Source organism: Rhinolophus hipposideros, assembly GCF_964194185.1.
Source record: "Rhinolophus hipposideros genome assembly, chromosome: 17".
NCBI classification, from domain to species: Eukaryota; Metazoa; Chordata; class Mammalia; order Chiroptera; family Rhinolophidae; genus Rhinolophus; species Rhinolophus hipposideros.
In genome coordinates, this window is record NC_138063.1 from 46,072,412 (window position 1) to 46,100,037 (window position 27,626).

At 37.8% G+C, this 27,626-nt stretch overlaps 1 protein-coding gene across 16 annotated transcripts in view; it reads right to left on the reverse strand.

Annotated features, from left to right (window-relative positions):
* Positions 1-27,626, reverse strand: part of DLGAP1 (DLG associated protein 1) — a gene marked incomplete at its 5' end in the record, with an annotated part of 855,165 nt that overhangs the window by 149,216 nt on the left and 678,323 nt on the right. For all 16 annotated transcript variants that reach the window (XM_081077977.1, XM_081077978.1, XM_081077976.1 and 13 more), the window contains one exon: positions 1,798-1,975. In XM_081077977.1, coding sequence (XP_080934103.1) covers positions 1,798-1,975 — 178 coding nt within the window. The remainder of the gene's footprint in view (positions 1-1,797; positions 1,976-27,626) is intronic.

Genomic DNA, 27,626 nt, shown 5'->3' on the forward strand with positions numbered 1-27,626 from the left:
AGAGCAGGGTGCTCTATTTTGATGTTAGGGAAAAAATGAGAGCAACGGTCCTGTTTTAGGGTTTCACTCTCACAAATCAGAGATGTTCCAGTGCTTAGTCTACAATTTCATCATTTTTTCCTCAAATGCATTTTTTGTTTCATCTATAATACCACCACGTTATACTATCACCAGCTACAGCACCACCAGGAGCATTAACTCACTTTGATGATCACAGTGTCTTCGAAACTAGCTTCTGTGCCTCTAGCCTCTCATCATCTCCAATCTTTCCTCATTTTTCTGCCAAATTTGTTTATATCAAAGTTCTGATCATATCTCTTGCCTGCTTAAGAGCTGAAGTTTTAATTAATCTTTAATCAATCCCATTCCTAATGAATAAAGTCCAGTCCACTGGGCGTGGTATGTAAGACCATTTGTATAAAAATGTCCCTAGAACAAAATTCAAAATGATTTACCATTGCTGCCGCTATAAGCATTCTAAGTGCCAACCCAACTATAGCATCCACTAGTCCTTGTATACGTTTTAGACTAGCATTTTCCAAAGTTAAACTCAAATACTACTTTATTAGAATCACTTGGAATATTTGTTAAAATGCATATCCCTAGACCCCATGTCTAGAAGCCCTCTCTTTAGAATCTGGGTTCTTAATATCTTTTTCTTCTTCACTTCAGGATCTTATTGACAATCTCATGACCACAATTTCTCATTTAATATCTGGTTACTTATATATCTTACAGAGTATTTATAAGGACTAATATTTTAAAAATATAAAGCAGTTGGCACAGTATCTGACCCAGTCAAGGTGGATTTTATGGTTAATTCTTGCCCCATGTACCTCGGATGTTTTTGTGGTGTTCAAGTAAATAATGTTTGTGATAGCACTTTTGTGGTTTTTTGTATGTTCTCCATTAGACTGTAAACTTTTGGGCGGGGAAGCAGGGGTTCTGTATTATTCATCACTGAATAACTTGCATAATCTGGCCCAGTGTCTTGCTCAATAAATATTAGCTGAATTAATAGTATAGTACTTATTTTTAAAATTGTTGTATAGAGTTCCTAAACATCATTAAAAATTACCTTCTTTTTGTTCCCCCAGAGGAAGCCTCTGAGACACCTTCTGCTTCTCTGCTGGCCTCTGAAAGCTGTAGGATCAGGTCCTCCAAGAGTCCCAGGTTCTCTCTGACTCTGAGTTTAGGCAGCACACCCCTCTCCCACACTCTCTGAGACTTTGATGGGAGAGACTGGGAAAACTTTAGCTGAATAAGTCACCTTTATTGAGTCTTAATCCCCAGTCCTGTGTACCAGTTCTTAGAAGAGGGCTTCTGTCTCATAACAAAGAACCAATATTCACCTAGGAACCAGTTGAGGTAAGTAGATCATATCTCGTTTCCTATGCCTGGGTCCCTGACTTGATGACCTGCTAAATACTTATTCTTTTATCATTAGACACTACTTCGATTTTGCCAGTGACGTCTACCCTGCCCTTCTATCCTTCAAGCATTTTTACAACTAAAGCCTCATCCATTAACTTCTTATTGACAAATTTGCTGGTGCTGATTGGTTGCTAATGAATTTCCAAGGACTCCCCTGAGGTGCTTTACTCATCTTCAGACCCCTCCCCTACTGGTAGATGGTTGATAACAGATGCTTGCTGGGGCTGAACACATGTAGCATTTAGACTGGACTTCCTACCTGATTCAGCAGTGGTCTACTGGGTGTGATGGCCTTTTCACTTCATGCCCTGTCAGTGTCTACTACCCCTCGTGCAATTCATAACTTGCAGACACAGTGCTCACCTGGCTGATGGTGCTCATGGCTCTCATGTAGCTCTCATTCCTGGAGCGGAACTTTGGTGACGTGAGCAGGCCTGCAGGGTCAAGGCTGTCCAGGCTTCTGTTGATGGAGACCTCACTTACGGCCCTCAGGTAACTATGACTCCGGATCTGGAGTTTGGGAGAGTGTTCATTGGAAATCCTGGAAGAGAACAAAGGAAGAGGTGCATTTAGTCACATTCTAAAATGTAGGTAGAAATCAGATGTGGCAGCACTATTATTGATGTGGCACCCTAAATTCTGTGGCAAATAATATAAATAAATAACTTCCTATGATTGCTAAACTCCCCCATGGTGTCTCAGAAGAAAACTTTTGACAGGAAATCATCGAGTCCAGCTGAGATTAGAGAGCAATTAAAATTCTCTTAGACCATGAAATAATTTCCCCATTCACATTTTCCTAGGCATCTTGGGAAGGAAGATAATAACTGTGGCTGTCCTGCCCTAGAATTCTGTCCTGTATAATTTGTAAGTTTTTCCTTTGTGCCCATTTTTTTTTCTGTGCCATCATCAAATATAAATTTTAATTTAAAAATCTCATTCAAAAAATGGTAAAACATTATAAAATAAGTAGAAATCACAAAAAAGAATGCACCAGAATTTTATGAAGAAAACTAAAACTTTATGGCAGGCAATAAACAAGGCCTAAATAATTATAGAGGAAAACAATTTTCCTGGATGGAAATACTCAATATTGAAATAAAACTTAAATTTCCCCTACATTAATCTATACATTTACTGCAATTGTAATAAAAATTCCCACAGAATTTTTTATTGGAATGTAACAAACTCAAAAAGTTTATATGATGTTTGTAGCACCATTATTCATAAAAGCCAATAGGTGGGAACAACCCAAATGTATATCAATGGATACATAGATAAGTAAAATGTATTATTTTGTCATAAAAAAATGAAGTATTGATTCATGCCACAATGTGGATGACCTTTGAACACATCATACTAAGTGAAAGAAGGCATTCACAAAAGACCATAAGTTATAGGATTCCAGAATATGCAAATCTATAAACAGAGAAAGTAGATTAGTGGTTGCCTAGAGCTGCGGCAGGGCAGTAAAACAGCAGGAGGATGTCAGGATTGGGTGGTGATATCTAAAATGTATGGAGTTTCTCTTTGGGGTAATAAAAATGTGTAAAATTCATGTGGTGATGACTGCACAACTCTGTAAATATACTAAAAACAATTGAATGAATATTTTAAATGAGTAAATTGTATGGTATGTTCATTACATCTCAATAATACTGCTGTAAAATTATATGAGGCCTCAAAATAATCAGATTTCTTTATGAAGGAAGTTTAAAGAGCAGATTATAGTGTGCAAAACTAGAGAAGGAAAACCAGCCACGGTAGTCGCAATATTGCAATAATTTCAACAACAAGTGATAGGACTGAGTTAAGTATCAGGGGAACTTGGAGAGAGAGATTTGAGATTCCGCATGAAAATTAAATATAGAAGATGAGTAAGAGGAGGGGCTCTAAGAACAGCCGAAACATTAAAAAAACAAAGAGAAATGCCCTGTCAGGTCTCAAATATGCTTTATGGCTATAATGATGAAAACTGTGTAGTGTTAATGAGGGAATAAACAAATCAGTGAAATAAAATAAGGTCTCCAGAAATAGAACTGGGTATGTATTTGAATTTAATATATTGCAAAGATGGCAGTTCAAAAAAGCAAAGAAGTGATTATTTAATAATGGTGTTAGATGAAGTTCATCAATTTGGGGAAAAATGGATTTCTACTTTTCATGTAGATTAAAAATAAAAAAAATTTACAAATGTAAAGATGTCTAATATGATATAGAAGAATATATTTTTAAATCTTAATTGCTATACCTAAAATTTAAAACAGAAATTTACTGGAATTTTATGAAAAAACAAAAAACAACTCTTAAACCTTATTGAAGGCAATAAAAAGGGACTAAAAGGCAATAAAAAGGGACTAAAAAATGCAAAGGAAAATAAGGGAGAAAGAAATGAACCTAAAAGCCATTTGAAAAAAATTTTGACAAGTAGAGTTGCATAAAAATTAAAAAATGTTATTCAACAAAAGACACTGTAAACAAAGTTAAGAAAAGTAGTCATGAACTAGGCAACATATTTGCAACACTGTACAACATAACAAACAGGGTTCACATCCATACTATTCAAAATGGGCTTAAAAATGAGTAGAAGAAAATGCAACCAAGGCAATAAAAATGGGCCAAGGAAGATAGACACATAAATTCACAGCAACATAAATTTATATGCCACCATACATATGAAAAGATGTTCAGTCTCACTAGTAATTAGAGAAATGTTGATTAAAAAAATAAGATACTATTTGCACTTAAGATTCATGCACGTCCATGTCCATGCCCTCAGATGGTAAAGATACTCTCCACGTTCCAAACGTCCTCTTATCAATGTGTAAGATTGTACCCACTCTTTTTTTTTTTTTTTTTAATTAATTTTATTGGGGTGACAATTGTTAGTAAATTTACATAGATTTCAGGTGTACAATTCTGTATTACATCGTCTATAAATCCCATTGTGTGTTCACCACCCAGAGTCAGTTCTCCTTCCATAGATTGTACCCACTCTTGAGGCTTGTAAAGAATTACTTAAAAAGCCAAAAAAGACTCAGTAAAACTAAACCCTGACATTTGGATTAGCAGCCGCCTTCTGCAATTATCCTGGAGGAGGGACCAAATCAAAACAGATCTAGAATTTAACATAAAAAATAAACTTGTTATGTATTTTACTATTACAAAAGAGAAACTAGTTGTTCTAGAAATGTTTCCTATGGTACCTTCAAATAGCTGCTAAACATGAAAATAACTCTGCCAGGTCAAGCAAATATTTTCCATGTGTTATGTGCTATTATGGTGATTCACAATGGGTCATTGTAAATGTCCATGCCAAAATCCCAATCAAAAAACCAAATAAACTGAGGAATTTATTTTCCCTTTATGGTCTCCTTTAGGAAAAGAGAGCCCCAGCTAGAAGCATTATTACCTAAAGTTCACTTCCCTTTAGAACTTGAGAGGTAGATGACAAATGTGTTTCTTGGGCTATTTTGCAACCTGACCCCGAGCAGTGATATTGCCATCATAAATGATGAGCTGTTCCAAATGGGTATCAGGGCAGCAATGGGGGTGGCTATTTAATAAATGGTGTATATTCAAAAGAGGAAATGAAAGTCCAATGCTTTGAAAAATGAGTGTCTGTTGGCTGAGATGGGGAAATGAAGCATCATTGCAACAAATATTCACCCCGGGCACTTGTGAAATAAGGCAGAATATCGTATGAAATAAAGCATCATTCCAAAATTTCAAAGTGAAAAGTCATTTGGAAAGCATCAGATAGTTTTATTTTGGTGAGTCATTCCTGATAAAACAACACATACTTTACTAATATGCTAAATATAAAGAAATGAACTCTTTTATCTTGTCCACTTAGAGAGCAGAGCCCACAGCTATCAATATAAAGGGTACAGTATGCATATGGGCTCCTGATGTGGAAACACTCATTAAAAAAACAGCAAAAACAGCGCATTGATTATATTCACCTGAAAAGGAAGTCGACTTGCTTAGAGGAAAGGGAGTGTACATATTCAGAAATATTAGCTCCCATGTTAGATGATTTTTGATGTTGGCCTATTCAAACGGCGTTTATCTTTTCCCACTTTTCTCCCTAAATAACTTATGCTAAGTTAATCTTTCATGGCTTATCAGAACTGAACTGAGATTTTGGTCTGATGGAATCCCATTTGTTATCATGTCCTTTAACTGCATCCACAGACAAGATGCCCTCAGGTGGCTGTTAGGCAGCTATCCAAACAAGCTTGGTCCGTGTATGAATAAGGTTACCAATGCAGAGAAGAGAAAAATGCAGTAATACTCAGACCACAAAATTTTAAACCAAAGTCCCAACAATGAAAATGACTAACTCTGTGATATATTACTAAATAAATATATTACTAAAAATGTAACTTCGTAAGATAAATTTACTAAGAAAAATCTTTTTAATAATTAAAAACATTGAGGTAAAATTGCCATCACATTAATTTTAGGTGTACAACATAATGATTCGATATTTGTATATATTGTGAAATGATCACCACTATAAATCTAGTTAACATTCATCACCACATAGTTACAATTTTTTTTTTTGTGATGAAAACTTTGAAGATTTATTCTTTTAGCAACTTTCAAATATACAATACAGTATTATTTGCTATAGCCACTATGCTATACATTACATCCCCTTACTTATTTTACAACTGGAAGTTTGTACCTTTTGACCACCTTCACCTATTTTGCTCACCCTCCCTCCCACTTCCGGCAACCACCAATCTATTTCCTGTTATCTATGAGTTCAATTTTTATTTTTTTAGATTCCACATATAAGTGAGATCATATTTTATTTGTCTGAGAATAGATCCTATGTGGACTCACCACAACACACACACAAAAGGTAACTGTGAAGTGATGGATGTTTTAATTAACTTGGTCATTGTATACTTTATATAGAATTTTTTTGGTCAATGGCTTCTACTAACTTTATGCTGACAACTCACAAATGTATCTGTAGCCCATAGCTTTTTCTTAAACTTTCAGTTAAGTACTGTACATTTCTACCTTGATGTTCCCCACGTATTGAAAAATCATCATGACCCCCTTAAATGAACACATTATCTTATTTGCTTTTCTGTTGTTCCACGTTGAGATGAATGGCACTGAAATTTACCCCATAACCAAACCAAATATGGAGGTGGTTAGCCTATCTCCTTTAACTCTCCAAATCCAGGTGATGATTAATTTTCTCAGTTTTACTACCTGTGTACATTTCAAATTACTTTCCTCCTTATCTTCCTCAACACTTCTTGTTCCATTACTTCCCTAGTTCAGGCTTCATTTTTATCCTGCTAAACCAGGCTCCTTGCCACTAGTCTCACACCCTTAAATGCATCTCTCTTCTTCTGCTAATGGTAGGACACTCTCTGCTTAAATTCCAGTTGTGAATCCTCTTCACCCATAGGAAAGAGTCTAATCTCTATACTTACTTTTCTAGTATCATCTTTTGCTACTTCTTCATATATACCACGCATATGTTCTCACACTTCTTTATCTTTGCACATGAGGTTTCTTTTGTTTGTAATACACTCCTTCCTCCATTTTCCACCCACAAAACTTACTTCAGCTCATTTAGGTCACTAGGTGGTAGAGCATCTATTTAGGTCAGTTCTCTTTAGAAGACCTCCTTTGTTCTCCTGGGACTAAACAAAGTATCACTCCATCTGTATTTCTATAGTGTCTTTTATATTTATTTGTTAAACACTTTCATCATTGTTGTAGTTTTTTTTTTTGTTTACATGTCTGCGTATTCCTTAGATTATTGAGCTCTTAGAAGGTAGAATCAATGTTTCATTTTGTTAAACAGTGGTACATTGGCACTACATTTTTTAAATGACTAATAACAATAACTAACACTTACATGAGTGCTTCCTTTATGCTAGACACTGTACATGAATCATCTCATGAACTAGATGAATGGTTAAATACATAAATTAATGAGAGAGCAATTAAACTGATCATTACTCTAGACCTGGAATAGTTTTAAAAATTCTTTTTTCTTATTTACAGTTAAAGACCCTATAAAGTCTTTTAAAAACACTTTGTTGTGATATAATTCACATACCATACAATTTACCCTTTTAAAGTGTACAAGTCAGTGGTTTTTAGTATCTAATTTTAGAATATTTTCATTATCCACCCTCACTCCACCCCCTCCAGTTCCTGTATCCTCTCCATTTCTTCCCACCCTTAACCCTTGCCTTCTGACTCTGTGCCTTATCTGTTCAAAACATTTCATATATATGGAATCATACAATCTGTGGCCTTTTACCGATGGTTTCTCTTACTTTGCATGATATTTTCAAAGTTCCTCCGTGATGTAGCATGTATCAAATACTTCATTCCTTTTTATGGCTGAATAATGTTCCATTGTAGAACATTTTTACCACATAGATTTTTACCACAATTTATTTGTCCATTCATCAGCTGATGGACATTTGGTCTGTTACCACTTTTTAACTAATATGATTATACTGTTATGAATAATCATGCACAATTTTTTGTGTTGGCATGTCTTCAATTCTCTTGGCCATAAATGTTTCATAGTAAAATATTATTCAAGATAAAAGAGCAAAAAACTTTACATATGGGGTGGGACTTCCAGAAAAGCAGAATTAGGACTTTAATAAGTGTAATTCGACACAAAAGCAATTGCAAAAACAGTGGCAAACCTATTAAAAACAACCATTTCATAACTGGAAACCAAAGGCAGAGAACAAACTGAAAATTATTTAATAAATAAAAACTACTAACATGTAGATAACAACAGTGGGGTCCGTGGTGAGTTAACTTGGAGATACCCCCTTTCCCGTCTCCCCAGCTTCATGGTGGCTATGAACAGATGGCAGCCTTGACACCAACATGGGTGATGCCCCTCTCGGAGCTCTTTTGAAAGCACCATCCTCAGAGCACAGTAACATTCTTACTGGTCTCACAGCTCCCTGTAAAGCCCTATTCTTGGAGTGCTGATACTATTTGATCTGACTGGGAACTCAGTTCTATGGAAAAGCACCCTATCCCCAGGTTGTTAACAGAAAGAGTAGCAATCGATTGAAGTTGTTAATGTCACAGCTACTTTAGTCTGTAATTTCAGCTGGAACAAATAGGAATCTGACCCAAAATTTAAAAGAAAGACCTGAAGAACTTGATGGCTATTGGGGATATCGGAAAGTTTTGATATATTGTTGAGGATCTAGGAGGCTCCATGTGTGTGCACAGGGCTGTGTGCACACCCAAGAAAGACCTGGGAAAAGAAAGGACCTTGCTCACTCACCGGTGGCTGACCTTGGAGCGCTGCACAAGCGGGATGTGAAAACCAAGGCAGATTTGTAAACTGCTTTAAATTTGAAAGTATTCCTTCATACACAGATGCCATTGGCAAAAAATACTTAAGGAAGTATTCTGACCAATCATTGGCTAATCACTAAATTATGGTGACTCAGGGTGAATCCAAGGAAGACATGTTTAAAAATGAAAGTAAGAATTAAAAAGAAAAAAGGAAGCAGAAAAGTCAGTGGCAGGAAATATAGAATCTAAAGAAGTAGGCCAGGAAAGTTGCTAAGGAATAAGCAGCAGATGAGTAAAACAAACAAAATCAACAACAACAAAAAACTTGGATAGAGGGGAAAGAAAAGATGGAAGAGGGATATCTGTAGATAAAGAAACTCAAAATACACATCAAATTAAATAGAAAACATGAAGTGTGGTGTTTAGAGGTCCACACTTGGATGATAAAACCATAAAGAAATACGGAGGAATGATTATCATAAAAGTCTGGATAGTGGCTACTTTTTAGGAGTGGAAGACAATTGCGATTGGCCAGGGGTAGCTGGCAAAGTTCCACTTCTTGATCTGGGTAGTACTTTCAAAGGTATTTGCTTTATAATAATTCATTGTCATATATTTTTGGTATGATTTTTCTATATCTGTTTTATTTTTCAATTATAAAGGTTTAAATAAAAAGAAATGGAGGATATCTGATTCAAGAGTTGCTAAAATATATACCTAAAATGTGCAATTTTCAGCAAAAAATTAATTTCAAAACTTTATAAATATAACGATGTAATTTATGTAACAATAATATCACAAAGGAGGGGGTAGTGAAGGGAGCTATATTGGAGCAAAGATCCTACCCATTACTGAAATTAAATTAATATTAACCTGAATTAGTTTATTTTAAGATCTATATTGTAACCCCCAGAGTAACTACTAAGAACATAATTTAAACATATATAGTAAAAAAAGCCAACAAAGAAATTTAAATGGTACACTAGAGAAAAAAATATGTAACACCAAAAGCAATAATGGAGGAACAGAGGGGCAAGAGACATAAGACATACAGAAAACAAATATAGCAAAATGACAAATCTAAATCCTACCATATAAATAATTATATTAAGTGTAATTGGGTTAAACACCCCAATCAAAAGGCAGAGATTGTTGGACTGAATAAAAAAACAGGATCCAACTACGTACTGTTGATAAGAGACATACTTTAGATTAAAAAACACAAATAGGTTGAAAGTTAAAGGATGGCAAACTAAAAGAACTGGAGTGGTTAAACTAATATCGATCAAATATTCATAAAGACAAAAAAATGTTACTGGAGACATGAGGGATATTTTATAATGACAAAAGAATGAATATAGTAAGAAAAATGCTAAAATTACAAACATATGCATTTCACAATGGAGTCCCAAAATACATGGAAAAAAACAAAACAAAAAAACAAACTAACAGAACTAAAGGGAGAAATGAATAATTCAATAATAATAGTTGGGAACTTCAATATTGCACTTTCAATAATGGATAACACAATTATACAGAAAATCAGCAAGTACATAAAAGACTTGAACAACACTATCCACCAACCAGGCCTAATGTCTATAGAACATTCTACTGAACAAAATCAGAATACACATTGTTTTCAAGTGCACGTGGAACATTCTCTATGTTAGGGCGCATACTAGGCCACAGAACAAGTCTAAGTAAATTAAAAAGCACTGAAATTATACAAAGTATGTTCTCTAATCACAGTAGAACTAAATTAGAAAACAATAACAAAAGGAAAATTTAAAAGGCCAAAACTGTTTGGAAATTAACACATTTCTAAAAACCCATGTGTCAAAGAAGAAGTCACAAGGGAAATTAGAAAGTATTTTGACATAAATGAAGATAAAAATCCAATATATCAAAATGTATGGAATGCAGCTAATGCAGTGGTTAGAAGGAAATCAATAAGTATAAATGACAATGTTAGAAAAAAAGAAATGATCGCTAGTCAATAATCTAAGCTTTCGCTTTAACAATGATAAAAAGAAAGCTAAACGTACTGCAAGCAGAAAGAAAAATATAATAGCTATCAGACTGAAAATAATAAATAGGGTTCAGGGTGGGGTAGAACAGAATTGAGGGGGAAATCTTGGAGATTCATTTGATGCTGCACCTTTTTATTTGCTCTATCAACTTTAGAAAAAGCCCTCTAGAAAAAGACTGATTTGGGTGGGGATTGCTGACTATTCAATTGGGGAGACTATCAAAGAGCCACAGGGCCCATAATGTGCAAAGCCATATGCTAGAAGCTGGGATAATACATTTTTAGTTATAAAGTGTGCCTTGTCCAAAATGAAGGTGCAGCTCTTCGTCAGGCATAATATTATCAACATAAAATTCAGTTCTTGCAGTGTGCCAAATATGTTTATCCATCGTATTTAGACTCTTCTGATATTTGGAATTCAAATGTTCTTTGCACAGATTCTCTAGACTATGCAACATCAGATTTAAAACAATATAAAATAGGGGCTTATGAGAATAGAAGATTAGAGGTACAGGGCAGGGCCCAGGATGGCAGATATCCGGGATGCTGGGGTGTACAGGGCCAAGCCGGCTCTCATCAGAGGCCTACGGAAGTGTGTTGTAATGGCCTGCTGTTCAGTCTCCCCCATAAACCTGTGGGTTTCTGAGGGCAGTGACCACCTCTGGGATCATGGGAATAGATGGAATCCATCACTGTATTCCCAAAGCTCAGCACAGTGGCTGGCACATGTTAGGCCTCATTAAATATTTGCTGAATAAATGTGACGGGAAGAGAGGTGGAGTCTGAAGTGCCCTAAAACATTGTGACAAGAGGCCCAGTAAGACCTTCAAGAGGATCTGAAGAGAATCGGCACCATGGAAGGCAAAGAAGTGGGGGGTGGTGTAGGGCAGACTGAGACCAGGCAGTGGCTCAGGAGTCATGAGGAATGACTCGCTGGGTTCCGTTCCTGGGTGACAGAAAGCAGGGTGGTGATGATATTCTGATTGTGTCATGCCCAGGAGAATAGGTTTCTCTCTTTGGGAGCAATAAGGAAAGAACCTTTCTTAATACTTAAATGTGCCCAGCGGAGTTTTATTGCTGGCTGTCTGAGGATACAGCACTTACTACTTCAAGAATTGTTTCCAAAGAACCCAGCAGGAATTTTTGGGCTATGGCCTGCTTTTATCATCCCAGGAGGTCCGTGCGAGTACATGGTGCCTATACACTTAGGCAAATCACCACACAGAACTGAACTGAACAGAATGGTGGAACTCCTCCTCTTTCTTTCTTCTGCTCCATGGTTACCAGTTTTATAAAAACAATTCTTACATATTACCTCAAAATGATTCCTACAATTATCTTCACTTTAGTTTGCGTAGGACCAAATTAATCACTAAATCAATTAAAATAATTCAGAGAGAAATGTGATTTGCTGTGGGAGGTGATTGAATTTAGCACAAGTAGTTTCACAGTGGGGAGCTTGCTCTGCTGATCTTGGCTCTGCATTCAGTGAACCTGACTTTGAGTTTCGGCTGGCTCCAAGATACTGGGCAAGTCACCTCTTCCTCTTCCTTACAATAGAGATAACAATACCCATCTTATAGAACTGTGAGAGTTTATTACATAATAAGCATTGCTCTTTCTCTCACTGTGGCATAATATGCATAACATAAAATCCACCTTTCCAATCATTTCTAAGCGTATAGCTTTTCAACAGCTAAACACATCCACGTTTGTGTAACCATCACCATCATCCATTCACAGAACTTTTTCATGATTTCAAACTGAAACTCTGTATACATTAAATATTAACTCCCTATTTCATCCTCTCCCTAGATCCTGGCAACCATCATTCTACTTTCTGTCTGTTTGAATTTAAAAACTTTAGTTACCTCATATAAGTGGAATTCTACAGTATTTGTCTGGTTTGTTTCAGTTAGCATGTCTCCAAGGTTCATCCATGCTGCAGTATGTGTCAGAATTTCCTTCTTGTAAGACTAAATAATATTCCATTTTATCCATATACTACATTTTGTTTATCCAGTCATCCATTAATGGACACTTGACTGCTTCCACCTTGATGCTGCTCTGAACATGAGTATACAAATATCTGTTCAAGTCCCTGCTTTCTTTTCTTTTTCTTTTTTTAAAAGATTTTATTGGGGAAGGGGAACAGAACTTTATTGGAAAACAGTGTGTACTTCCAGGACTTTTATTCCAAGTCAAGTTGTTGTCCTTTCAGTCTTAGTTGTGGAGGGCGCAGCTCAGCTCCAGGTCCAGTTGCGGTTGCTAGTTGCAGGGGGCATGGGGCACAGCCCACCATCCCTCGTGGGAGTCGAACTGGCAACCTTGTGGTTGAGAACCCACTGGCCCATGTGGGAATCAAACCGGCAGCCTTCGGAGTAGGAGCATGGAGCTCCAACCGCCTGAGCCACGGGGCCTGCCCCTGAGTCCCTGCTTTCTTTTTGTTTTTTAAGGAGGGCATACCTCAGAGTAGCCCATGTGGGGATCGAACTGGCAACCTTGGTGCTCCCAGCACCATGCTCTAACCAACTGAGCTAACCAGCCACACCTTGAGGGCCTGCTTTCAATTCTTTTCAGTATATCACCTAGAAGTAGGAATCTCTATTTAACAGAAGTACTTAAGATTTCCCATTTCATTTCTTAGCAATTAAGCTACTAACAAATTTGGGGACCAACATAATTAAAATAAACCATAACTCTTTCCCCCACGGAAAAACCCTATACCGTTGATCCTTGAACAACACAGGGTTAGAGGCACCAACCACTGTGCAGCTAAAAATGTGCACGTAACTCTTGACTCACCAAAAAATTAACCACAGTCAACCCTTCACATTCAATCTAAACTGCAGCTGGGAATCCAAGGTTGGGAATCTGCAGTTGGGAATGCAAAAACAGTTTTCGATCTGCAGTTGGTTGAATCTGCTGAGGAGAAACCCATGGATATGTATTTATTGAAAAATGTCTGTGTATAAGTGGACATGTGTAGTTCAAACTTGTGTCATTCAAGGGTCAACTGTATATCACTTATGGTAAGTTTTAGGAACACTAAATAATATAGGACTATTTCAAGTACTATTATAGCTATGGCTGAAAACAAAAATGATACTTCTGTTTGGTGGAAAGTACAGTAATAAATCCAAGTATAATTTTACTACTCTAGTAATTGCAAAAGAGTAATATGTTATAATTAAAACTCGACACAGTATCATTGAGAATAAATTTTGTTGCCACGATTAAGACATCCAGGAAAATAATTCCGGAAGCAGAGACTGCAGAAAGACTGATGACAGTAGTGTCAGTTTATGAGCCAGTAAGAAAAGAAATAATGTTATCACTAAGAAAGATGTGATGACAATTTAAATGGGCTTGTTAGTAAAGAGCCCACAATGATAATTCTTAGGAGGGGGTGGAAATAGTGACCTACATGTTGCTTTGAGCTGAAACAGAGTGTTTCTTTCAATTTAAAAAGCGTCAGGGCACAGCAGACGTACTTACACAGATGTAAGTTGACATTGACAAATTGCAGCATTTAAAGGCTGTGTAAAAGGATTTTGATAAAATTTTCATGAAGTGCTTCATATTCTTACTGTAGGAAGAAAAAAAGCAACTAAAGACAGACTCTTAATTCTTTTAGTGTTGGTTTTCTTCTAATCCCTAATATCAAATGCTCTGTGTCTATAGTCACTACTAGCATGCCAAAAGGTCACAAAAAAGACATCTCTTCCATGCAATAGTCTCCAACTGTGAACACAGGTATTATGTCCAAGCTAAGTCTTTTCTTCTCTAGGTGACATGCTCCCTTTATCTAGTCCTTTTATTATATTACAAGATTTCCAGGCTGTTCATTACCTTGATGACTCATCTCTAAAGACAGTCCAATTTGTTATTTTCTCTTTGACAATAGAACATTCAAAATCAAACTCAGATTTTCAAATGTGGGCTGACAAGTACAGAATACAGAATGGCCATAATTGTCTATTCTACAGAAAATCCTCCTGGGATGTGGCCTGAGAAAGTTTTGTATTGTTTGTCCTGTGATCACACTATTAGCACCTGGTAAGACCCCTTTAGACAACTTTTAAATCTTCTTCATACCAAATTGTGCTAATTCATTCCAATTTTTGGCCCTTTTGTTTCTGTTAACTTGAAACCAAAGGCTCATCTTATTATCCCCATGCAATATGCAATATATCAGCTATTTTTGCCAGTACATGTCACCAGCAAATATAAGAGAAGCGAAATAACAAAACCCCAAATTAGTGAGTATTACAAGGTCCTATGCATTTAAGTGCTTTATCTACAATTTCCTATTTAAGTATCACACCAACATTATGGATTATTATAATAATTACAAAGCATTATTATCTCTAATTTACAGATAAGGAAACTGAGGCTGGCAAGTTTGTGAACTCAGAATTGAAAGCTAGATCTATCTAATATTTGTAATCTTAAGCACCTTTTACCCACCCCATAAGCATGTCATCTATTTTCTTACCATTCACTTGTAAAATTATTGAGTAGGATGAGAAAAATCAGTGATGATCTGAATTGGCTCGGTCTATTAATAATACAGTCTTTGTTTTAAGGCTGCTTTACATATGCCCCTATCACCCAATCCATGTTTCTCTGATTTTAATTTTTTTCTTCAAGCCTATTGTGATACACTGTTTTAAATTACATTCCTCTGATGTCTGTCTTAACCATTTTAAAAAGGAAAATATACATAGTTCTATATATGTTTTGTTAATAAATCTATGCTGGCTCTCTATTTTCTAAACAATCACAAACCATCTGTTTAAAAATTAATTCTGGTGGCATCCAGTTGGCTCAGTTGGTTAGAGCACAGTTCTCATACACCAATATCACTGGTTTGATTCCCATACGGGCCAGGGAGCTGCGCCCTCCACAACTAGATTGAAAACAATGACTTAACTTGGGGCTGTTGGGTCCTAGAAGGACTGATGGGTCCTTTTTTGGGGGATTATTACTGTTCCCCAATAATCCCCAATAAAAATTTTTTAAAAAAATTCATTCTGGAATTTTCCAGGGATTCATATTAGATTAACTATTTGCAATTTTTAGAATCCTCTCTGGTAAACAGAGATAATATTTACTTATTTACTTTTTTCCTGGTACTTTTTCCACAGTTCCTAAAATATTACCAACAGTAATATTTTATACCACATCTGAGTTCCTTCAGATGAAAACTAAATTTTCATGGCTTTATGTTTTTTCTTATTTGTGGCAGTTACTCAGTTTTGGATATAAGTGGTGCTTACAAGTATGTGAACTGGGCATACATATTCTTTATGTATATATTCTTTATTTATAAAGAATATGTATGCCCAGTTCAATTAAGTTTTAAATCATGAGGCTATTACATGTTGGGGAATTACCTTGCAACCTAATGTAAATATGGCTCCTAGACATTTAGGGCTGCTGCTAGCCTATGTAGTACTACTTTTGTACAAATCAGAAAAAAGTGCTCTTCTCTCCTCCAAAAAATGTTTATATTATTATATTATGGTATAACCTGAATAACTGATGGCAGATCCCTGCCTAACATGGCCTATGGTTCTGGCCACACACACACACACACACACACACACACACACCTCCATACTTTGGCTCAATCTCACACGAGACAGAACACTTTTAGAAAATGTCTGCTTTACTCCAGCCAAACATTACAGAAAAAAACTGTGGTGCCACCTACACCCGTTCTAGCAGAAGCTGAGTGAAGAACTTAGACTTCTACCCTCATGAGGCTGTAACGAGGTATCCCAACACTTCCTCCAAGGTGATATCAGAAAGGGCCTAGTAGGGAGCTGGGAGTTTCATCTCCATGAGGATTCCCCTACCTTCATGGTGTTAGTGGAGACCACAGGGGGAGCCTGGACTTCCACTCCTACCCAGCTTCTTTGCAGGGGTGTTTTCAGAAGAATAGGAAGTTAGGTCTTTCATCATTAACCAGTGGTAACCAGGCCACCACCAATGTGGCATCAGTGGAGATCATATCAGGAGCCAGAACTCCCATAACCATCAGCAGTAATGAGGGACCCCCATTTGAGGTATCAACAGAGTTTGAATGGAGAACTTGGACTTGTACATCTACTAATAGTAAAAAGTAGTGTCCCTTATTCCCCTGCTGGAGTGGTGTTAAAAGAATTGGCAGCTAGAACAGAAGGTTTAAATAACATCCATAGTCTCATAACATAATAAAAAAATGTCCAGGTTTCAATTGTCATACTAAGAACCAGAAAGATTTAAAATTGAATGAAAAAAGGCAATCAATAGATGTCAACAGTGAGATGACAGAGATGTTAGAATTATCTGAAAAAACTTTAAAGCAGTCATGATAGCAATGCTTCAAAGAGTAATTACGAACACACTTGAAACTAGTAAAAAAAAAATTAGTCTCAGCAAATAAATAGTCCCAGTAAAGAAACAGAAGATATAAAGAACAAAATAGAAATTTGAGAACTGAAAAATATAATAACCAAAATATAAATCTTAGTGAATGGGCTCAGCAGTAACCCTGTATATTTGTGGTGATGGAGATGTTTTATATCTTGACTGACTCAATATCCTGCTTGTAATATTGTACTATACAACGTTGTAAGATGTGACCATCGGGAAGATAAAATCTATATGGGCACTCTCTGTATTATTTTTGTAACTACATGTGAATGCACTATTATATCAAAATAAAAATTTAATAAAAAATAATAATTCTGCCCTCAGGAAATGAATGAGTTAGAATGTACAGATGGTCCTTGAATTATGATGGGGTTATGTCCCGATAAACTTACCTTAAGTTGAAAGTATTGTAAATCAGAATTCATTTAATACACCTAATCTACCAGACATCATAGCTTAGCCTAACCTACATGCTCAGAACATAATATCCAAATAATGCTGGCAATATGTTCATTATAGAGTATCCGTTGTTTACCCTCGTAACCATGTGCCTATGAGCTGCGGCTCACTGCCACTGCCCAGCATCATGAGAGTATTGTACTACATAATGCTAGCTGGGAAAGGATAAAAATTCAAAATTCAACGTTTTGTTTCTACTGAATGCATGTGGCTTCCACACAACCATAGAAATGAAATGTAAGTCGAATCATCTGTAGAAATAAACTAATAATATGGTCCTTTACCCACTCCAAAACTGGATGCTAGAACTCAGTTTATGGCTGAGAATAAGCAGAACCAAGTTAATCTCCAAATTTGTAAACTTCTGTCATGATGAACCAGGGTCTATGTGTGTGTGCAGTGAGCAATGCAAGCTTCAAGAATGTACTCGTGGGTGTATGCTTGAGGACCTGGTAGGCACCATTGTGAGACTCCTGCATATTGCATTTCTCTGCCTGATGGGCCAGTGCTGTTGTCACTGGAAAGGAAGGAAAGCACGAGCCAACGGAGGTGGTAGGACTTTCCTCTTGTTTTTCTCTGATTTGCAGCATTCTTATTGTCTGGTTCTCTGGGAAATACAGATAGTTTCTAATGACCAGACTCCTCTCCTGAATATCGCCTCCTGCCTTTCCAACATGTCATTGGCTACCACAATTCTTTATAGCCACCACCTTTAATTAAGTCATGAAAAGGCAGGAGGTGACCATAGAACAAGTCATTTAAAATGGAATTTTGAGGTGCGATGAAACACACATGAGTGTACATTCATTGGCTATGTTTTACATCAGCTTTAGCTCTAGAAATGCAGCAGTTCTGAAACTTATATTTAGATAAAAGAAACATTTATTCATCCAAAAAGGAATAAAAAGGAATAAAAAAGGTTTTTCAAAAATGTGACGAATCATTAACTTCATAGACTCTGAAGGGAAAGTATAACTGCCCACGATATAAAGCAGAAACATTTTAAGCCATTTGTGAGCAAAATGGAAACATACTCCACCAATCCATTATCAGCAGAATCAAATAGTATTCAAATGACCATATGTTCTCTGACTAAGTCAATTAGGTACAAAAACACTAATAATTAGGACTGTTGCAGTCAAACATTTTCCAGAATTGTGCTCAGATACTGAAAAGATGCTTTCTACCCACTTTTATTACCATTGCATTATGGTAAACAAAAGTGATGTTTTAATGCTTTGAGTGAGAAAGAATGGAAAGATAATATTCACCCCATTGAGGGTGGTTTAACTTATCCATAGAGAAGAACTGAACAATCATTTACTAACACATAAAAAGGGATACAAGCTTTTCGTCAAAATGTCCTCTATTATGGTAGCAGTACCGTGTTTTCCTGAAAATAAGACCAGGTCTTATATTAAGTTTTGCTTCAAAACATGCATTAGGGCTTATGTTCAGGGGACGTCATCCTGAAAAATCATGCTAGTGCTTATTTTTCAGGTAGGTCTTATTTTCGGGGAAACATGGTATAATAGATTATACATATTCTGCTGTGAAAAATTCCAAGTTTCTGATGAGTACTGTGTATGAAACTCCAGCTAGGGAGCTAGGGGATTAGACAAAATAAATAAAGATACTCTTTCATATACTGCTGTCTGGAGAGCTGAGACCCACCTCTTTTCCTTCTCTCTTCTAACCCCTTAGGGCCCTTTCTCTTCTCTGCATCTTGATTAACTGGCCTTTATCTCTGCTCTACTGAAAAAGGCACCTATACTTTGTCCTACTCTTTCCTGTGCCCAGTGGTTTAAGTGAAACAGAGTGGTGAGTGAGTCTGTTTCCACGGAGACATGCCCTGACTACAAGGCGCGTCAGTCCCAGAAGCGCCTGCAGGGGGCGGTGGACGCCAAGGAATGAACAAAAGGCTCTGGCTGTACAGGATGTTCTGCACTTTTAGTGGGACATACATGATGCCAATCTCCAAGAAAGGTACCTTCTAGGAAATTCAGGGTAATTCGCTCAGATTAAGTTGTTAAATGTTTGTCATTGGTGACTTAAAGAGTCAAAGGTGTCAGGGGCCTGGATTGACGTGGTCATCTTTTCTAAGGCTCTCATTTTAAGGATAAGGGAGTAAGTAACTGAAATTCAGAGAAACTGCGGTCTAACTAGCTAGTTAGTGGCGCAACTGAGGTCTACTAATCGCCTGCCCCTCGCTCTTTAAAAAACTCTAGGTGGCCTCTGCCTGCTATTATTTACAAGATAAATATCTAATGCTAAAAGAACAGTCCTCTCTTTCGAGTTAGCATTTCTGGAATTTAAGCTGAAAGTGGTGAATCTCATTAGGGGAAAATAAGCACACATTTGAAATATAATAGAATTCTGAATATATTGCAATATCTATTTTATAACAACCATAGGTTCTGATGGTAAAAACAGTTAATGAGCCTAGGTTTAAAAAGTTAATAACTTTATTTAAAAATGGTTTTATATTTAGGAACAAGGAGACAAGGAGTTTTTTTGTTTTTGATTTTTTAATTTTTCCTGGTGAAGTACACATTCATGTGATTATTTTGGGAATTTTATCATCCCTCTAGTTTCTTTTTTTCAACTTTTTTATTGGGGAATATTGGGGAACAGTATATTTCTGCAGTGCGCAGCTCAGCTCCAAGTCCAGTCGCCATTTTCAATCTTTGGTTGCAAGGGCGCAGCCCACCATCCCATGCAGGAATTGAACCAGCAATCTTATTGAGAGCTCAGGCTCATAACTAACTGAGCCATCTGGCTGCCCCTCCAGAGCTCAGTAGCAGCTCATTGTCTTCAATCTAGTTGTGGAGGGCTCAGCTCACTGGCCCAAATGGGAATCGAACCAGCAACCCTGTTGTTCAGAACTCATGCTCTAACCAACTGAGCCATCTGGGCACCCTATCCCTCCTTTATTTCTAAGGTGTACCCACTTAGTAGACCAAGTTCTGCTGTAACTAACTATAGCTCTCTTGAATAATTTCTTGCCCTACTGACAAAAATCTAGCCAAATTCATGTCAACTGATTGCTAAATGTTATTTACTTTAACTGACTTTATGTGCTATATATTAGTAAATCTATTCTGTTCTGGGAGCACCAAAGACTGTTGCTACATTAACTGAAGCCTATTAGGGAAATAGATTCAAACTCTGCTAATATTTCTGTGTAACCTGACAGATGTTAGAAATCATAAATTGTTTTGTTAATAAGTAACAGAGAGAACCAAAATCTATTTCTCTGTTACTGGGAATACAAGCTGAGATAAGAATTTTTTGCCTAGTCTCCTACCCCAGATTAGGCTGCTTACTTCCCTCACTGTTTCCCAGAAGCTGGCACATCATCCCCATCCTCCTACTTATTAGAAATAATTTTAACAGCTGTCTGAGGAAAGTTCTACAGCAACTGACAACTTACAGATTTTGGCAGCATCCATAAGCTGTTCAAATAACACAGTGCCAGAATTTTCCTCTTGGTGAACACTAGGACACAAGAAGCTCACATCTCCTGTTTAAGCCTTAATAAAAACCTGGTCAAAATTGCTCAGGTCTGACAGGCACCGAAAGCCTCATAGTAACAAGGTAATTAATCAGGAAGTATCTGTAATAGGAGGACTGGTGGTAATTGGGGATTCTTAGGGCAGCAGTTGGGAATTCTTAGAAGCAAGACTTCTGAGGTCATTTATGGTATGATTATTATGTCAGGGAATGTTGGTGATGTCCTTTTTTTTTAAAGATTTTTTTTGGGGAAGGGGAACAGGACTTCATTGGGGAACAGTGTGTACTTCCAGGACTTTTTTCCAAGTCAAGTTGTCCTTTCAATCTTAGTTGTGTAGGGTGCCATTCAGCTTCAAGTTGTTGCTCAGTCTTAGTTGTGGAGGGCGCAGCTCAGCTCCAGGTCCAGTTGCCGTTGCTAGCTGCAGGGGTCACAGCCCACCATTCGTTGCAGGAATCGAACCGGCAACCTTGTGGTTGATAGGACACGCTCCAACAGAGCCATCCGGGAGCTCAGCGGCAGCTCAGTTCAAGTTGCTTAGTCTGAGTTGCAGGGGGCGCTGCCAACCATCCCCTGAGGGACTCGAGGAATCGAACTGACAACCTTGTGGTTGAGAGGATATGCTCCTGCCGACTTAGCCATCTGGGAGGCAGCTCAGCTCAAGGTGCTGTGTTCAATCTTAGTTGCAGGGGGCGGCATTTCTTGTGGGACTCGAGGAGTTGGACCAGCAACCTTGTGGTAGTGAGCCCACTGGCCCATGTGGGAATCGAACCGGCAGCCTTTGGAGTTAGGAGCACGGTTCTCCAACCGCCTGAGCCACCGGGCCGGCCCGTGATGTCCTTTTTAATGCTCATTTAGGAGAGTCTCTGTCTGTGATGTTTGAGGGGCTTCCATTTCAAATGGCTGGGGCCATGTACTGGAAAGAAGGCAGACTCGTCTTGCTAGAAGGGCTGACTTGCTAACTGCCGCCTTCCTTTTTTGGTGCTTACAGGAGGTGCTCACATTAAACGGGATGGTGGTAGTGTGCTCAAGCATTCCGTTCTTCCTACTTAGCCCCATTTCTTTAGAAAAATTGTTTTACTGAAACATAACTTATAAGCAAAATAGTGCACAAGTTACAAATTTAGCATGATGAATTGTCACAAAGTGAATATACCATGGACCCAAATCTTTTAAAACATATTTTTTTCAATTATAATTGCCATACAATATTATATTAGTTTCAGGTGTACAACATAGTGATTAGGCATTTATATAACCTATACAATGATCACCCAAATAAATCTAGTACCCATCCAACACCATACATAGTTATTACAATGTTATTGACTATATACCTTATGCTATACTTTATATACTGATGACTATTTTGTAACTACCATGTTTCCCTGAAAATAAGACCTAACCAGACAATCAGCTCTAATGCGTCTTTTGGAGCAAAAATTAATTTTACTATAATATAAGACCGGTTACATTAATATAATATAATATAATGTAATGTAATGTAATGTAATAATATAATACCTGGTCTTATTTTACTATAACATAAGACTGGGTCTTATAATACAATATAATATCAGGTCTTATATTAATTTTTGCTCCAAAAGTCGCATTAGAGCTGATTGTCTGGCTAGATCTTATTTTCGGGGAAACAGGATACCAATTTGTACTTCTTAATCCCTTCCTCTTTTTCACCCCTCCAAAATCCCTCCCATCTGGCAACCATCAAAATGTTCTGTATCTGTGAGTTTGTTTCTGTTTTGTTTGTTTATTTTGTTCTTTAGATTTTATTTACAAATGAAATTATATGGCATTTGTCTTTCTCTGTCTTACTCCACTCAGCACAATACCCTCTAGGTCTATCCCTGTTGCAGAAGGCAAGATTTTGTTCTTTTATATGGATGAGTAATATTCCATTGTGTATGTGTACCACCTCTTCTCTATCCATTCATCCAATCAGGGATACCCAGGTTGCCTTTATATCTTGGCTATTATAAATAATACTGCAATGAACATATGGGTACACACGTCCCCTCAATGTAGCATTTTGAGTTTCTTTGGATAAATACCCAGAAGTGGGATTACTAGGTCCTTTTTTGTCTCTTGTTATAGCTTTTATTTTTTTTTTTTAAATTGGGGAATATTAGGGAACAGTGTGTTTTTCCAGGATCCATCAGCTCCAACTCAAGTCATTTTTAACCTAGTTGTGGAGGGCACGACTCACTGGCGCATGTGGGAATCGAACCAGTGACCTTGGTGTTATGAGCAGTGCCCTCTAACCAACTGAGCCAACTGCCCCCCCCTCCCTTTTTAGGTCTACTTTGTCTAATATCAGTATTGCTACCCCAGATTTTTCTTTCCATTTTTTGGAAATATCTTTTTCCATCCCTTTACTTTCAGTCTGTGTGTGTCTTTCAATCTGAAGTGAGCCTCTTGTAGGCAGCATATGTAAGGGTCTTGTTTCCTTATCTATTCAGCCTCACTATCTTTTGATTGGAGCATTTAATCCATTTACATTTAAAGTAATTGTTGATAGATATATAGTATTGCCATTTTATTATTCATATATTTGATTTCTTCTTCTTCTTAAAGAAGTCCCCCTAACATTTCTTGTTATACTGGTTTAGTGTTGATGAGCTCGTTTAGCTCTTCCTTGTTTTTACTGATCCTTTGATTTTAAATGATAGCTTTTCTAGGTAGAGTAATCTTGGTTGTAGGTCCTTACTTTTCATCCCTTTGAATATTTCATGCTAATCCCTTCTGGCCTGCAAAGTTTCTGTTGAGAATTCTGGCTGACAGTCTTATGGAAGCTCTGTTATAGTTAACTAGCTGCTTTTCTCTTGCTGTGTTTAAGATTCTCTGTCTTTAACCTTTGGCATTTTAATTATAATGTGTCTTGGTGTGGGTTTCTTTGGGTTTATCTTGTTTGGGACTCTGCACTTTATGGCCTTGTATATCTATTTACCTTCACCAGGTTAGGGAAGTTTTATTATTTATTTGAATTGGTTTTTAATTCCTTGCACTCTCTCTTCTCCTACTGGTACCTCAATGATGTAAATTTTGATATGTTTGATGTTGTCCCAGAGGCCACTTAAACTATCCTCATTTTTTTGGATTCTTTTTGCTGTTCTGTTTGGGTGTTTTCTGCTACCTTATCTTCTAAATTGCTGATTTAAACCTCTGCTCTAATGATCTGCCATTGATTTTTTCTGATGCATTCTTTATTTCAGTTATTGTATTCTTCATTTCTGAAGTTCTTTTTTATGTTTTCTATCTGCACTTTTATGTTTCCTATCTCTTTGTTGAAGTTCTCACTTAGATAATTGAGCATCCTTATAACCAGAATTTTGAACTCTGTGTCTGGTAGATTGTTTCCATTTTATTTTGTCTTTTTCTGGAGCTTTGTTCTGTTCTTTCATTTGGGACGTTTCTTTGTTTCTCCATTTTGACTGCCACGCTGTGTTTGTCTCTATGTATTGGGTAGGGCTACTATGTTTCTTGGTCATAATAGAGTAGCCTTATATAGTAGGTCTCCTGTGGGGCCCAGTGGTGCAGTCTCCCTGGTCACCTGAGTTAGATGCTCCAGGTGTGTGCTTGTGTGGGTTGTGTGTGCCCTCCTGTTGTAGTTGAGCCTTGATTGCTATTGGCACATCAATGGAAGGGACTGACACTCGGGCTAATTTGTTGTGAGGACTGGCTGTGACTACAGTGGAGGAGCTGTTGTGCAGGGCCTGACTCTACAGAGCAGGATTTGCTTTAGCAGGGCTCTGGTGCCTGCCCTGTCTGCCCTTTGGGTGTGTCATCCATAGCGGCAGTTGTGTGGTGCTCTGGCTCAGTCCAAAACTGGTACCAGGTATGCCAGCTCTGGGCCTCTGGGGAGGGACCCTGCTGCAGGCAAAGTTCAGCCACAGCCTATGCCCTGCCCCAGGGCCACCTGGCATGGGCCGCAAAACGATCCACAGAAAGATACCACCTGCTCTGGGCTTAGAGGTGCCTGGGAGAGACCAAGACACACACTGGGGCTGGCTGCCACTAGTGCCAGGCTTCGGGCTGCTCAGCAAGAAGTATGGGACACACCTAAACCAGACGCTGCTTGTTTGGAGTTTGTGAACCTTTGAGAGATTTTAGGAAAGTCTTCAGCATGAGCCAAGACAGGCTGTTTATATGGAAAAGCCATTGGAAATGGTTTGGGTGGGCCTGAAAGTTGGATGGGGTGGAGTCTCAGGGAATCACAGGAGGGAGTGCTGGCGACAAGTGTTAACTAGATTGATGGAGCCTCAGATATGGTGGCTGCCTGAGTCTGCTCACTGAGAGGGGGCAAGGCTCAACAAAGAAACAATGAATTTTACCAGCACTTCTGTCTGGGAGTAAGTTGACCCTCCAGCCCTCTGCCTGAAGCTGGATAATTCAGTTCTTCTTCACATGTCCTTGTCACCTTTCAAGCTGCTGCCTCAGAGCTGTAGCTCAGAGTGAATGAGTCTGTGCATGGGCCCTTAAGAGGAACACCTGGGACTCCAGCAGCCCTCCATCTCATGCAGCCATAATCTCTTCTGATTTTCACAGCCAGAAATTGTAAGGACTTCTTTTCCTGGCACTGAAACCCTGGGAGCCTGATGTGGGACTGGTACCCTTTGCTCCTCCATGGGGGAACCTCCACAGCCAAGATATCCCTCTTGATTTTTAACTGCCACATGGGTGTGGGACCAGTTCATTCAGCATCTCTACCTTTCCTGCCCATGGAGACAACTCTTAATCAAGAAATAACACATTACAAGTATTTCAGAGGCTCCCTGCCGATCACTACCTCCTCCCCCTCTTCAAGGATAACCACTACCCCGGCTTCTATCACTATAGATTTATTTGGCCTGCTTTTTAACTTCAGATAAGTGGAATCATAAAGTTTATATTCTTTTGTTCTGGCTCCTTTCATTCAACATGGCTTTTATGAGAGTCATCCCAGTTTTTTGGTGTAGCTGTTGTTTAATTACTGGCATAAGTATTCTATTGTATGCATATACTATTATTTATTTATCCATTCTATTGCTGATGGACAGTTTAGTCATCTCCAGTTTTGGGCTGTTAAAAATAACACTGCTATGAATATTCTGTATGTCTTTTGGTACACTGTACATGCATTTCAGTTGTGTATATTCCTAGAAATGGAATTACTGGCTTATAAGCTATATATTTGGGGAGAGTAACTGTCCACCATGTGCCCCCAGGCATCCCTGCATGTCCTTTTAGAGTATGCCAAACTTCAAGCCACATTCATCCCTGATACTGAGTAGTTCCTGTAGCAGAAATAGGTCACACCCACTACAGTGGCTGCTTGTTCCTCAGGGGAAGCAGGGGGACTAGCTTGTTTTCTGCTTGCCAGAAAAGGTGCTGAATCCTGAGCCCTGTGTTCCTCTGATATTGCAAACCTGTTGTGTGAGTGGCTTCCATTTGGGCCTGTCCTGTGCCCCAGTGGGTTTGGGAGGCAGGGGAATTAACAAACTCCTCTGATGTTCCTGCCATTTGCTGTGCTGTGAGTCATAAACTGTTTTGCTCTGATTTTTTACATCGTAGAGTGTACTTTTGGCAACTGTGGAGTTGTGGCAAACCACCCTGCTTGTCTACCCAGGTATCTCCTTTGGGGTCTTATTACTCCTTAATTTCCTCCATGAGGCTGGGGTTCTTCCCTGACAGTGCTTAGTCAGCTGTAGTAGGTAACACTTAACACTTTCCCCAAGTAGTATAGGATATTTCTTATTGCTCTTCTGACTTAAACATTTTAGAATTTGCTAAGATAATATTTGATTGCCCATTATGTACATGGTACTTTTCATATTACCAAATAGGATAATTCTTACAATATTATGAGGCAGACATTATTTTACAGATAAGGACACTGAAGATAGAAGGTTAAGGGACACATTTGATTTTATACAACTATGATAATTGATAACAATGGTTACTATTATATATAACAATAGTCCCTAGTGCTTCACATGTGAATTATATCATCACAATACTATGAGATAGTTATTATTGTCATTCCCAAGGAACAGCTCAATAAATTGACATGCATTAAAGTTAATTCACCTGCCCGTAGCCACACAAACAGTAAAAGGTAGAGCTGAGGTTTCAATCCAGGGTGAGACTGACCTCCAAACTCAAACCCTAGGTAGAATGTATTGTTTAATCTGGTAAGTGGTATAGTCACACCTCGAATCCATGTCCTCAGAATCCAGAATTGGTGCTCACTTCACTGTACATTTTGCCAAGACAACTCAACTCTCAACAACAACTGACAGCTTGTTTGAGTTCCCCATCGGGCATATAATTGAATGAGCAGTGAAGTGATCAATGATCAGGCAGAGAGAAAAGAGAGAGAAGAGTGAAAGGTTTCTGTAATTCTTGTACTAGATCATCAGCCTCCTAATAACACGTTGTGCACTGAATATAAAA